This window comes from Myotis brandtii, unplaced genomic scaffold (genome assembly GCF_000412655.1).
Source record: "Myotis brandtii unplaced genomic scaffold, ASM41265v1 scaffold28, whole genome shotgun sequence".
NCBI lineage: Eukaryota > Metazoa > Chordata > Mammalia > Chiroptera > Vespertilionidae > Myotis > Myotis brandtii.
The window spans coordinates 4566856-4581439 of record NW_005360676.1 but is presented as its reverse complement, the minus strand read 5'-3'; the positions used below and the strand labels follow the sequence as shown (position 1 = coordinate 4581439).

At 36.2% G+C, this 14584-nt stretch overlaps 1 protein-coding gene across 2 annotated transcripts in view; it reads right to left on the bottom strand.

Annotated features, from left to right (window-relative positions):
• Window positions 1–14584, bottom strand: part of STAP1 (signal transducing adaptor family member 1) — a 45752-nt gene that overhangs the window by 5337 nt on the left and 25831 nt on the right. The window contains exons 6-9 of one of the 2 annotated variants that reach the window (XM_014541806.1): window positions 13165–13293; window positions 7612–7681; window positions 3527–3623; window positions 1091–1877 (exon numbers count right to left, since the gene is read on the bottom strand). In XM_014541806.1, coding sequence (XP_014397292.1) covers window positions 1843–1877; window positions 3527–3623; window positions 7612–7681; window positions 13165–13293 — 331 coding nt within the window. In that variant the 3' untranslated portion in view covers window positions 1091–1842. Of the gene's footprint in view, window positions 1–1090; window positions 1878–3526; window positions 3624–7611; window positions 7682–13164; window positions 13294–14584 lie in introns of those variants that run through there. The other variant, XM_005868889.2, reaches the window with a different exon arrangement.

Here is a 14584-nt window from a genome sequence, read left to right as displayed (position 1 = left end):
GGGTGAGGTGGGAACTGGGTGGAGGGGAGCTATGGGGGGAAAAAAGAGGAACAACTGTGATAATCTGAACAATAAAGATTTATTTAAAAAAAAAAAAGACTTAAACAAATATTTTACCAAATTCAGGATATGATTGACAAAACATGAAAAAATGCTCAACATAATCATTAGGGAAATACATATTAAAACCACAGTGAGACCACTATATACTTACAAGAATCTTTTCTCTTTTTTTTAATGACAATAAGTGCTGGTGAGAATGCAACTAGAACGCTCAAGATATGGATAGCAGAGATGCAAAAAGGACCATTTGTGAGAAGAGTTTGGCAGTTTTATATAAAGTTATACACACACTATCCTTAGAGATTTATCCAGGTGAAATGAAGACTTATGTTCACACAAAAATCTTTATAATAATATTTATATCGGTTAATTAATAATTGCCCAAAACTGGAAACCCTAATACATTTAAATTGGTAGGTAGATTAAAAAAAACTGGTATCTCCATACAGTGAAATACTATTCAGCTTTAAAAAAAGGAAGGTATACATGCTATACTTGTGTGGATCTAGACATGATGATGAGTGAAAGAAATCAGTGTCAAAAGATTCCATACTGTGATTCCATTTATATGACATTCTGGAAAATGCAAAACTATAGGAATGGAAGACATCAGTAGTTGCCAGAGATTGACAATAAAAAGGGCTGAGTACACCCAACTGGTGTGGTGCAGTGGTTGAGCACTGACCTATGAACCAGGAGGTCACGGTTCAATTTCCAGTCAGGGCACATGCCTGAGTTGCTCGATCGCTGGCACAGGGAGATCAATGATTCTGTTTCATCATTGATATTTCTCTTTCTCTATCCCTTCTCTGAAATCATCTTCTTCTATAATAATAAAAGGGTAATATGCTAATTAGACCAGACGTCTTCCAGACATCATTCTGGACGTCCTTCCTGATGAAGCCGGGGCCCAAGGGAAGCCAGCCCGGGTCCCGGGTGCTGGAGGGAAGCCAATGCCAGCATCGGAGGGAAGGAAGGCCTACTCTTGCACAAATTTTTGTGCATTGGGCCTCTAGTAAATATGTTTTGTTTTTTAAAGTTTAAATTTTAAAGAGAAAGGGCTGACTACAAAGGAACAACATGAAGCCAATTTTTGAGGTGATGGAACTTTATGTGTCTTGATTGTGGTGGTGGTGGTTGTCAAAACTGGTAGGACTATACACCAAAACAATTGTTGTATGTAAATTAAATAATTTTTAAAAGAAAGAAATATAGTCCCTGTACATAAAACATCACACTTGGAATTATTTATTCACTTCACAGCTTCTGTATTAAAAGCTCCAACAAGGCAGATCCTCGGTGTGGTTTAGTTCATTGTCATTTTGTTACAATGTAGATGCGGTGCTGTAGGAACTTAAGTCTTGTTTATGTCAATTAGCCGATGATAAAATTGGCTTTGTTAAACATTTTTTTTGCTTAAAAGTGCAGACCCTGTCAACAACTTCCATGAGGACTTTCTGAACTTTATTCTCAGTACTAAGGATTTCTAGCCCAAGGACATGTAGCTACCCTTCTCTCCTTTAATTGCTCTGAGACCTCATGTGAGAGCCTAAGCTCAAGGCTTAGAGACCAGGTGAAAAGCCTGGTTCAGTCCAAATTGCTGATGCACAGAATCCTGAGCAAATAAAAGGTTTGTTGATTTAACCACCATGTTCTAGGGGTGGTTTGTTGCACAGCATGTTTTGGGGGTGGTTTGTTACATAGCATTAGGTAACTTCACAATTTATGAAGGAGGCCAATTACATTGGATTCCTCTCCCCACCATCCTATTTTTTCTATTTATTTTAGAGATGGTACAGGAAATCCTTCGGTCTCTGGAAAAGAAGGGGGGGGAAAGCATTAATAGTATTAATAGCTCATTCCCAGAGGTTTCTGTTAGGTAGTATTTACCTGCATAAAGCCCAGGTAATGTATTATGCTGGCCATATCTATAGCAATGTGTTCATCCCTTGTGCTTATGCTTTAAGAGAAATGCTCAGATATTAATGTACAGAGAAGAGCAAGATGAGAGTGAGGGTGCTGAAGGAACCAATACTTTATAGATGACAGACTGGGGGGAGAGGGACATGTGGCTAAACCCTGTGTTGTCTCAAAACCAGAAATTGAGTTAATATGTAGAAGTTGAAAGAATGTCTCATAGTCAATATTAAGGAAAAATTCTCTAATATGAGAGCTTACCAAAAGTGAACTGTGCTGCCTCAAAAATCAGTGAGGTGACTATAATTAGAAATTTTCAAACAAGCTGGATGATCACATCTGAGAGTTGGTTTCTGTACTGAGTGCAGGTGATTCCTATAATAGTAAAACACTGTACTGGATAATTTTCTAAAGTTCCTTTAGACTGAGTTTTTTTTTTTAATTATTTGGCATCACAAGATTTATAGCCATATTTTAAAACTTAAAACATTTTTAACTTGCTGGCCCCCTTTTTCTATATATATAGTCCTCACTCAAGGATATGTTTTTATTGATTTGAGAGAGAGAGAAGGAGGGGAGAGAGAGAAAGAGAGAGAAAAACATTGATTAGTTGCCTCCCATATGCGCCCCCAAATGGGTATCAAAACCTCAACCTCTTGGTGTACGGATTGACGCTCCAACCAACTGAGCCACCCAGCCAGGGCAAACTTGCTGCCCTTTTAATTAGGGAGATTTTTCAGATATGCCCGGATACAGGTAGCCAAAGTTGTTTTTCCTCATAATCTGTAGGAACAGGGACTTGTTTTGATAACTGAATCCAAACAAGCTGGGAATATTTTTATCTCTCCTGCTTACAGCTTCTCAAGTGACCATGTATCAAGGATTGTTTCAAAGGATGGAGAGAAACTCACAACCAGCCTATCCTTCTCTGCCAAAAAAAAAGTACAAACGGCCAGTTTCATGGTCATGTGAACTGTACACTTTTATAGGGTCCCATGCTTGGTTTAACAAATTCTGTAGTTAATTCTGGCTACTATCTATAGTCTTTATCTGTAGTTTCTTACCATTCACCCACTCCTTGTTATCTTGCACTCTGGCTTCTCCCTTTATGGTTGAATAAGACCTCTCTCAGGTCATCTACTGCCCTATGGCCAATTCCCAAGGTCTTTCTTTCATCCTCACCCATTCACCCATTTTAATGTGCCTAAAGCATTTGACACTGTTGACAGACCCTACCTTTAAGTTTCTTCTTTGGTTTACATGACTATATCATGGTTTTCTTCTTATCTCTGAATTTGATAAAGTCAAGTAGAATAATGCAGTGAAGTTAATAGTTATAGCACATGCCTCAGGGTTTTTCTGTAGAATGGGCCCATCCTCTATCCACCAGGATATAGTGGTACTCCCTTATTTTCACAGGGTCAGTGACAAAACAATTTCTAAATGGGTAAATTTAAAAGCTAGTAGATATTACAAACCATATACAGGGTTTGGGGTTTTTTTTGGCTTTGCTTTCCTTAATATAGAGATTAAAAGAAAAACATACCAAGGTTTTCATCAGTTGAATATATAAATGGTCGTAAATTTCCTCGAGTCTCCTTCATGAAATAATCAATGACGCTAAAAAGGTTTGGAAGTGTTACCTGTATAAAGAGAGAGAGAAAGCTCAGTGTCTCCTGTGTAAAGATGAGGAAGAGAAAGCTCAACTAAAATTTAATGGAGATTAACTGTGTATTCTCTGGCCTCCAGAAAATTGTATCCATACCTCACTTCAATGGCTTACTGAATGGCTTTGCCTACCCATGCATTTTATTTCTCCTTTATAATCATAGCTGATTTCCTGTTGAAGTATTACCCCTTTCCTATTGGATACGTTTTGGTGGACAATCATTAGGTACTCTTTGCTCTTCCCCAGTTTTTGCATGAGAGTGTGGCTCAAGTTATGTCAGAAATCCTCCCTTCCTGAAATTTGAAGTAGAGTAGAGGAACAAGGAAGGAGAGTAGATCTCTCATCAGATGGTGTTTATTATAGGTAACTGCTTCCTAGTCCCTGGTTTTCTAGCCTTCCAGTCATCCTGTGTTTTTCCTATGTTCATACATTTAATTTTGCTTAATTTGACTATAGTTGGTTTCTTCTGCTGGAAACAAACAGAAATTAGCATTTTAGTATCATTGTAACAGGATAATTTGCTTGGCTAGGAATAACTGAAATGCATTGCTTTTACGTGTATTTTTGTACAAGTAAAATCAGATTAAAGCTGAATATCCCTAGTAACCTTGAAGAGGAAAAACATTTTTCAGAAAGTGACAAATCTGGTTGAGGGGTAGGGTTTGGGGAGGTGGAAGGTGAAAGAATAATTCAGACTATTAGCTTTCCTTATACTGAGAACTGTTTGGGCTAATGACAGATAAATGTGCCCCGTTCACCACTTGCAGAGACATTCTTTTTCCTGACCATTGCTTCCATTCACTTGGCTATTTGGGTTACCCTTCAGCAATATAGTTCTCTGCTTCCTTCATTGGAATTTTTGAAAACTCCCAATCAGGCATGGACGTGAGAATGGAGAAGCTATGGGAAGCATTTATAGCAAAAGTTTAAGTGGGGTATATGAATCAGCAGCTGCCTACTTATGGCAAAGGTCACTACTGCACTCTAAGGGTTATGGTCAAAACATAAATTCAACCATACTGACCCTTCTCTGTTTGATCAACATAATGGGCATGGAGGGGCAGGAGAGCGAGAAGCTCAATTTTAGAAAATATATGGTCAATATCTTCAAGAACCATAGGTTCCATTTAAGTGATAGTACTTTCCTGGTCCAGTCTTTCCATCAACTCAGCTAAGACCACATGCCTATCTTCCTTTTTTTTCAGCATCCCGAACCATAGGTCATGTTACTATAGTCTCATTGATTGAGACCAGTGTAGCAGTAAATACCCGTTTTTCCACCTGTACAACAGGCATTACCTCAAGGTAGTGATGAAGAATAAATTAAATGGCATATGTAAAGTACTAGCTCTGCCTAACAGAATATGTAGTGGTTATGATATTACTAGAGGCCCGGTGCACCCCGATTAGGGAAGGCTGGCCAGGGGGAGGGGACATGGGAGGTTGGCCAGCCGACCCTGCCCCCATCAGGCCAGTTGGCCAGCCGCAGTGCGTGTCATAGTGACCAGTCATTCCAGTCATTCTGGTCCAGTCGTTCTGGTTGCTTGGCTTTTATATATATAGATATCATTAGCCCCATGATAAGTTTATTGGGGTAGAAGAGGGGTTACAGACAAAGACAAACCCCTTTTTTAAAAAAATTATATTGGTTTTTTGAGAGAGAGGAAGGGAGACAGAGAGAGAGAGAGAAAGGAATATTGATTTGAGAGGGAAACATCAATCAGCTGCCTCCTGTACTCGCCCTACCAGATCTGGTGATATGCCCAGATCAGGAACCATACCAGTAACCTTCTGGTGCATTGGATGACATCCAACCAACTGAGCCCTACCAACCAGGGAAAAACCCTTTCTTTACTCTTATGTTGCTATTAAGAGGAAGATTTCTGAAATTCTGCATGGTGGGTATTAGAGGACTAAGCATTCACAGCTTTTTTTTCCCATTAGAAATAAGAACATTGAAGAAAGCCCAGAAATACCCCCATGCCTATATGGTGAATTAATGAAAGGAGGCAAGAATATCCAATGGGGTAAAGCTAGTCTATTCAATAAATGGAGTTGAGAAAATGGGCAGATACATGAATGAAACTAGATGACCTTCTTATACCATATGCAAAAATAAACTCAAAATGGGTTAGAGAGTTAAATATAAGACCTGAAACCATAAAACCCCTAGAAGAAAACATAGGCAGTAAACTATCTGACATTGCTCTTAGTAATATATTTTATTTTTATATAGCTCCTTGGGCAAGGGAAACAAAAATAAATAAACAAATGAGACTACATCAAACAAAAATGTTTTTGCAGAACAAAGGAAACCATCAACAAAACAAAAAGACGGCCTACCTGTTGGGAGAAAATATTTGCCAATAATACATTCAATGAGGAGTTAATATCCAAAATTTATAAAGAACTCATACAACACCACCAAAAAAAAAACAACCCAATTAAAAATGGACAGAGGACCTGAATAGACACTTCTCCCAAGAGGACATAAAGATAGCCAATAGACATATGAAATGATGATCAATGTCAGTAATCATCACAGAAATGCAATTAAAACTACAAGATATCAATCACTTCACACCTGTCAGAATGGCTATCATCAATAAACCAACAACTGTTGGTGAGGATGTGGAAAAGGGGGAACCCTCATGCACTGTTGGTGGGAATGCAGAGTGCAGCCACTGACTATAGGAACACAGTATGAAAGTTCCTCAAAAAATTAAATAGAACTACCTTATGACCCAGCAATTTCACTTATGGGTTTTTATCTGAAGAAATCCAAAAACTAATTTAAAAAGATATTTGCATCCCTATGTTCATTCCAGCAGTATTTCAAATAATCAAGATAAGGAAGCACCCCAAATGCCCATCAATAGATGATTGGATAAAGATGTAGTACATATATACAATGCAATATTTCTCAATCATAAAAAAGAAATCTTACCATTTGAGAGAGCATGGATGGACCTAGAAGGTATTATGCTAAGTGAAATAAGTCAGACAGAAAGACAACATAGTGATTTCACTTACATGTGAAATCTAAAGAACAAAATAAAGAAACAAACAAAATAGAAACAGGCTCATAGATACAGAGAACAAACTGATTGTTGCTAGATGAAGGGGGAGGTAGATTGTGGGGTTGGGTGAAAAGGGTGAAAGGGATTAGAAAGTACAAATTGACCTGGCCAGTGTGGCTCAGTGGTTGAGCATCAACCCATGAATCAGAAAGTCGAGGTCCAATTCTTGGTCAAGCCACATGCCTGGGTTGTGGGATTGATCCCCAGTAGGGGGTGTTTAGGAGACGGCCAAGCAATTATTATTCCCCATCATTGATGTTTCTGTATCTCCCTTCCTCTCTCTGAAATCAATTTAAAAAAACAAAAACACTAATTTTTTAAAAATTATTAAAAAGTACAAATTGGTAGCTATAAAATAGGCATGGGGATGTGAAGTACAGCATAGGGAATATAGTCAACAATGTTGTAATAACTGTGTATGGTGCCAGGAGGGTACTAGACATATCAGGGGTAGCACTTCGTAAAGTATATAAATATCTAACGACTATGCTGTTCACCTAAAACTAATATAAAATAATATTGAATGTCAACTGTAATGAAAAAATAAAATTTAAAAATATAAGCACATTGAAATACTTAATTTGGAGGATGTAAAACAACTGATAAAATATATTTCTCTCCCGGAAACAACTATAGTGATAAAGATTTACAGAAAAAAAAAATGGAAAGAATTTTTAACAGATTATCTTCTATTCTGCCTCATCCACCTGCTCTTGCATCTCATTTCTCACCCTGCCACCTCAGGGCTCCTTGACATGGCTGTTTTTTTCCAGCACTGTTCCTAGCCATGGAGTCTACTTTCCACCTTTGTTTGTGTTCTATAAGGTAAGTGTGGAAGGAAGCAGAAGAAAATTCATGAACAACAAGGAAATAGCTACTTACAGGTTTTTCCAGTTCGATAGTGTAGCTTTTTCCTACCCTCATCACTTTGTAGTGCTTGATTCTTGGCATGCTAAAATGGAAAAAAAAAAAAGGTTAATATCCATTTGAGTATACTGTTGGGTCAAATCAAACTAAAGTGAGTATAAAATATCACCTGTATAGTAAAACCTATGTTTCAATGACTAGGGGGAAAAATGGTGGGGTTTTTTGTTTTTCTATTTACCTGGTTCTTTATATATATTCTTTTTGGGGAGTTATACACTAGGGATATAAGAAACCTGGGCCATTGATTGGTTGGATGAGAAAAAATAATAGGGATAAATACAGGAATCAAGAACTGACAATCTTTTAGGCAGAATTATACTTTTAAATGCCTAAAACTTACAAAGTAGACATCATTATAAAATCCTAGGTGGGCATATACAAATCAAATACTTATTCTCTATATTAACAGAGAAATAGAAAGAACTACTGAAAGCAAATTACCTCTTACTCCAGTCAGAAAGCTCTCAATGACTATTCTTCCTGCTTGCTTATATACCATCTTGGACTTCGAGGTATGGAAAATGCTAGGTGTTAGGTACTATATGAACACTTAAGTGTGAGAATGCAAGTACAACAGATGAATCTTAATGTCTTCCTCTTCTGTAGTCACATAGCACTCTAATACTAAATTCGTGCTATTTTATTGACTATGAATTGCTTAAGAACAAGAAGCACATTCTAGTCATTTTTGTATTCCAGCTTTAGGCACACTGTATTTGTGAAACTGAATTTTAAAACTGTAGGAGCCCACCTCATAGTGCTATTTGCTAGAACTAATTTATACTGAGAGCATAAGTCAATGTCTATGCCAGTTAGTTTTGAACAACAGTATGTTTGCCTTGAATTCCCTTGATTCATATGGAAACAGTGTCAGGACCAAGACTTTAGCTAATGTTGAAAAGTAAACAGCATTTATTGCACTGCCATTTGCCTAAAAGACAAAGTAATCCAACACCTGTCCGATTTACTGAAGCTGCTAAAGCAAAAGTGTCTACCAGGTTAAGTTTTATCTGCAGAGCCTCCTACCTTTCTCATCCCTCATCCTCCATTTCCAGGTCACATTTCTCTAGGACTGAACTACACTTCTGTTCAAGGAACTCACCCTTTCCTCTTCTATTGTTACATTCAAATCTTCTCTCAATTGCATATCATGTTGGGAAACAGCTAGTAACTTTATTCCAATGACTTATTCTAGAGCTTTACTTTCAAAAAATGGGATAAAACTTAACCAACCCTCTCCCCTCCTAAAAAGGGGGGAAAGTAAAAAAAAAAAAGGTATTTCTTAATGCTGAACCTTCAGGAATCAGTTACAGACTGAAGAAAACACTTGTGGACAGAGGTCTTACAAGTACCCTCTGTTGGGATGGTTGGCTCTGGCTTTATCTTTATCCCTACCATGAAAATCAACCTTATAATCATACAGTTACATATGAAAACTCGCACCAAATCCATTTAGAATTCCTGTATTCCTATGTAATAAGTGATTATCATAACTTGGAAGATTGATAGAAAGCTTGAAGGGCATGGCCTTTATAACTAGGAAGATCTAGGTTCACACTCTGGTGTTTTGTAAGCTCTCTCAGCCTTCATTTCTTCATCTATAAAATGGAGATGGTAATGCCTTCGCACTTAAGGCTGTGTTATGAATTATGTTTGAAAAGTCCTTTAAGTTAGTAATTTTTTTAAGTCTCAGCCTCTTCATTTGTTAAACATGGAAAATACTGTCTGTCTCTGTCTTTATTGTGCCTGAAGAAAATGTTTGTCAAGCACTCAACATGCACCCATAAATGGTACCCTATAAGTGGGGACAGTGATTGTGTTAGTAATAACCATCATATCATCATTATCGTCATTCATGGCAAAGCTGTGAAAGGAAAAGTAGCAAAGGTTAACAGGGTCTCTTGGAACTTCTGACTAACAGGACTAAGTTCTAAAGCAGAATGGTAGAAAAAAATTCCATTCAAGTCACTTAGGCTTTGACTCTTATTTTAGACCTTTGTTTTTCTTTCACATTTTGTTTTTCCAAAGGAATAAAGAAAGAGGGACAAAATGAGATTGATAAATTTGCTATATTGAAGTTTCATGTGTATGACCTCAAAAAGGAAGTAACCTGTCTTTAAAAAAGAATGTGTGGCCTTACATATGGTTATAAATACCTGTTCTCAGCTTTTGACCTCAATTTTTGCAAAGGAATGAATTTTGGGTAACTATTTGCTACTGCTTTCTTGGTCAATGGCTTTCCAAAGTATATACTAGTATACTGCTAGCTTGCCACATAGTCATAATTATTTTTAGAAAACCAAACCAAACCATGAAGTTTGTTTTACGAATAGCTTTATGTCTTATGAATTCACACACCATTGAGCTGGATAAAGGTGGATGATATTTTGCATCAAGAGAGGAGTCACCTGATAATTTGACATTGAATGACTTTTGCTTCTTCCTGTGAACTACAGTCTTCCCTCCCACAGCTGATATGTGAACAGATGGAGATAATTTTTACTTTCATGATATTTTGTAAACCAACTTGTCCTTTTTAGCTAGTGTTTAACCAGACACACTCATCTAAACTTCATAGCTGACCATTTCTCCTACAACCTGTAAGAGAATGAATTAGTTTTGTGGGTAACACAGGTGCTTCCTAATAGTCTAGATTTCTGCCAAGTCTTCACATGAAGCTCTGTAGTCAATTATACTACTCTCCACAATAGCTATCCTTTAAAATTAAGTAATCTGTTAAATAGAAGATATTAAATCTGGGCATTCTAAAATATTAGAGAAGACATATAACTATACATATGACTCATATATATATATTATTTTCTTGGTTGGATTGGTTGGATTTCCTTGTGACTCATAAGGAAAATTTGTACAGTAACAGCTAAAACATGTTAACCATTTTCATGTTTTTCATGTTATAAACTATGTCTCAAAGTCTAAATAAGCTTATACTGACTACAGTATTAGAATGCTCTAGTTTAAGCATTCTAGTTTACTCCTTGCTTTCTAAATATGAACTTTTTGGGTGAGGGGGTGATTAGTTTTATGAAATATTATATTCTTATGACCATCAGCTGTACAAAAGTATGAACTATATGAATTCAAACTGGAAGTGAGTATAGTAAAATTAGAAATAGATAACTTTGAAATGAACTCCTTTGCTTGACTCTTACGAGTTTAAATATAATACAAAAATACATATAAGCTGTGACATTAAGTTCATATCCTAAATATAGAAACTACTTGCATTTCGTCCAAAACCACATTTACAGCAGAAAAAACTTTATTTTTCATAGCTCACTTGTACAGAAAGTACAGTGCAAAAGTTGGGCTAATTTAGACTACCTTACAAGATATCCAGCTACTATACACAGTCTTTAAAGAGCTGTTAGGTCTCAGGATTGTTTGATGCAGAATAGTAACATAGGGTTCACATGCAAATCAATCAAACAGCCAATTCAACAAGAAAGTAATATGAAGGAAACAGTTCATCATTCTCTTGTGTGATCTAGTTTACTTCCAAGCAGTTAGATGGTTTCTTTTTTTAAAATCTGCAAGATAAATTTTAATTTAGTTTTTTATATTTCATATTTTTAAAGTGGAAGTAAACAGTTAAAAACATTCTATATTTTATGTGATACTCAATTTCCTAAACCCTGGAAAAGGATAATCTCCTTAATCAGGATATACTAAACAGAAAATCCAGGAGTTCTAAGTTCACTGATATTTGATGGCCATTCATAATTTTTATTTATGTTGGATTTGCATCAAGATAGTCAATTAAATGATAAATTATAACTGAACTATATTCATTGAAACTCATTCATTCCGAATGTTAGTCTATAATTTTAAAAAATAATAAACCCAAAAGATTAAATTGACAGATATTTATTGTGGAAAACACACATGTGAATGCGTGCGTGCACATGCGCACATGACACACATTTTCTTTTACTTCACACACAGAACCAGATTTACCATCTAACATTCTTACCACTATTCAATGTACATGGCTAGTGTATACAGAGTAATTGGCAAGTGAATAAAGCTGATTAGACCATGGCTCATACTAGCCATGCAGCCATAATGTCATAAGTTTAATTTTTTCCTGTGATTGTTTTCTTTTTACTGCCTTTCTTCATTGTCAATGTCTTCATATTTAATCTCTTTAGAATTATTGATATTTGTGGTAGATAGATTCATTGATATATTCTAGCTTTAAAATGTAATAGAATAATACCCTCAGGAAAAAATAACAAATTCAAAAAACAAAGTTCTGTTTATGCTTTTTTGTGAATAAGAATCACTTATTGAATATTTTCATATGGGACAAAAACCTTTATATGTAGATTATATTATCAGTAGTGAAAATGTTAACTAAACTAGAGATCCTATTGCAATACAAATTTTCATAGACTGAGAGCTGAAGTGAACCTTAAAAGATCCAACCACCCTAAGTACACAGAAAAATCAACTTGTGCATGTAAATGTTACTTACTTTATCAAGTATAAACCGTTTCACCAGAAAGAAATTATTAGCCTTGACAAGAGGCTCCTATGGTCCTTTTCATAGTCACTTCTTTACTCATCACACTCCAGTGGCCTCTCATGACATTCAGAGTAAAACCCTTGTCCCCACGATGACCTGTAGGGTTTGCACATCAGTCCCTACCCCACCTCTGGAATCTCATCTCCTACCACTTTCTCCTAGCTCACTCCACTGCAATCACCAAGGCCTTTTCTGTTTCTCGAACAAAATAAGCCTCTCCTGCCTCTGGACATATGCACCTGCTGCCTGGAATGCTCTTGTCCCAGACACGGAGGTTTGTTCCCTCACTTCCTTCCGGTCTCTGTTTAAATGCCAGTTAATGAAGTAGGTCTCTCCTGACCACTCTACATTAAAACAACAGCAACTAGAAAAATGTTTTTAAAATATGAAACACTACGCAAGGGCCATGCTAATCTTTAATCTTCTCTGTGTCATGCCAATTTTAGTGTATGTCTACCAAAATGTGCACATAATTATCTCTTTACCTCTGCGATTCCCATTTCCCTCATCCTGCTTTATTTTACTTTCATAGGCCTTATTACCTTATGTATGACATTTTTGGTTACGTATTTATTTATAGTCTGTGTCTCCTTCAAGTATGTAAACTTCCTTAAACTAGGGATGCTGTTTTGCTCACTGCTGCATCCTCAGTTCCTAGAATATTATTTGGTCCATAGTAATTGCTCAATAAATACTTGTTGAAATGAATGCATGCATGAATGAATGAATGAACTATATCCAGGACCAAAGTAATTTGCTCATTCTTCCCTACTGCTAATATTAGCCTTGGCTCAGTCTTTAGTATTGCTTATACGTGTTTCATCCCCTCCCTATTTTTGTGGTTATATTCTTAGCCCCAACAAAACACATAGAGGATGCTGATCTGAACTTTATGACTCTGCTTTCTAAAGTGATATCATGCTTTTAATAATTCCATATGTTTTTTTAATTAAACATACTCTATCTCCTGCCGGATAGTGATGGAGAAGTTTCTGCTGTCACTACCAGGCCTCAGGATCATATTTCCCAGTGAAGGATTCTTCTCAAGCATCTCAGTTGCTTCTTTCCGAGACACGGCATAGAAGCATCTACAGAGGTGAGATAAAAACAGACTTTTTAAAATGGATAAAGATCATGACTTGAAAAAAAATGCTTCTGAAGTAATTTAGAACTGCATTTATTAACTTTTCTTAAAATCCCCAGCTTTATTATTATAACTGCATTGATATGATTATAATTATTATTACAAGCCTGTTCCACTATAAATATGTGTATGCTTATAGCCCTCCTCCCCTCATCCCTCCAAAACCTCGTTCTCTCACCAAAGGGGACCTGAAAAATTATCTACTGATCAGTATATTATCACTATTACCATTTGAAAACCTAAGATAAAAATTAACAATGTATCTCCATTCTCAGTTTATAATAATAGGCTATTGGATTGGATAAATAATATTTGTTAGTGGTTTCTTTCCAGAGATACAAAACATCTCTATACATGCTTCTGTAGTTCGCCTTTCTTTTAAAATAACTCATATTTAAGAGTACATCTTAACTCACTCCATTTGGTAAAATATGGATTTCTTATAACATTGGTGGTGTTTTTATGTGTAAAATCTTTAAGAAAGCACCTCTCATTTTTATAGTATACTAGTATATTGTAATCAATGAAATATGTAGTCACAGAAAAATATCTGGAAGGATATGCAATATACCAAAATGTTAACAGCAAATATCTTTGAATTGGGGAGCAATGATTTTAGTCTTTTTATTTATCTGTAAAATCATAGATTGTTTTATTGAGCATAAAAGAAAAGGAAGCACTCTGTGTCTTTTAACCTATCAGTCTATGAGTCATTGGTTTCAGCTAAACGTTATAGTGGGCAGGTTTCAGTGATTATAGTACAAAAGAACACGAATCAGAACTTGATGTCAAAGGTGGTACCAGGGCAAATTTCACTGGTGAGAACTTGACCAAGATTCCAGAGGAAGAGGTTCACAATCTTAGTCACACTCTTTAACAATATAGTGGTAAACAATAGAGATGGGATGTTGCTAAATTCAGCGTGTTCTATGTCTCTTCATTTTTCCAACAACACCTTACCCACTTTACACAGGGCCTTCAAAGTACAGCGCAATGACTACCCAATGATTGAACAGTTGCATAGAATATTCACTTATTTTTTAATTGATTTTATTAGAGTTACATTGGTTCACAAAACCATTTAGGTTTCAAGTGTACAACTCAATGAAACATCATCTGCATGTTGCATTGTGTGCCCATCGCCCAAAACAAAGTCTCTTTCCATCCCAATTTATCCCCCTTTGCCTACCTCCACCTACCTCCCCCCTTCCCCTCTGTCTATCACCACACTGTTG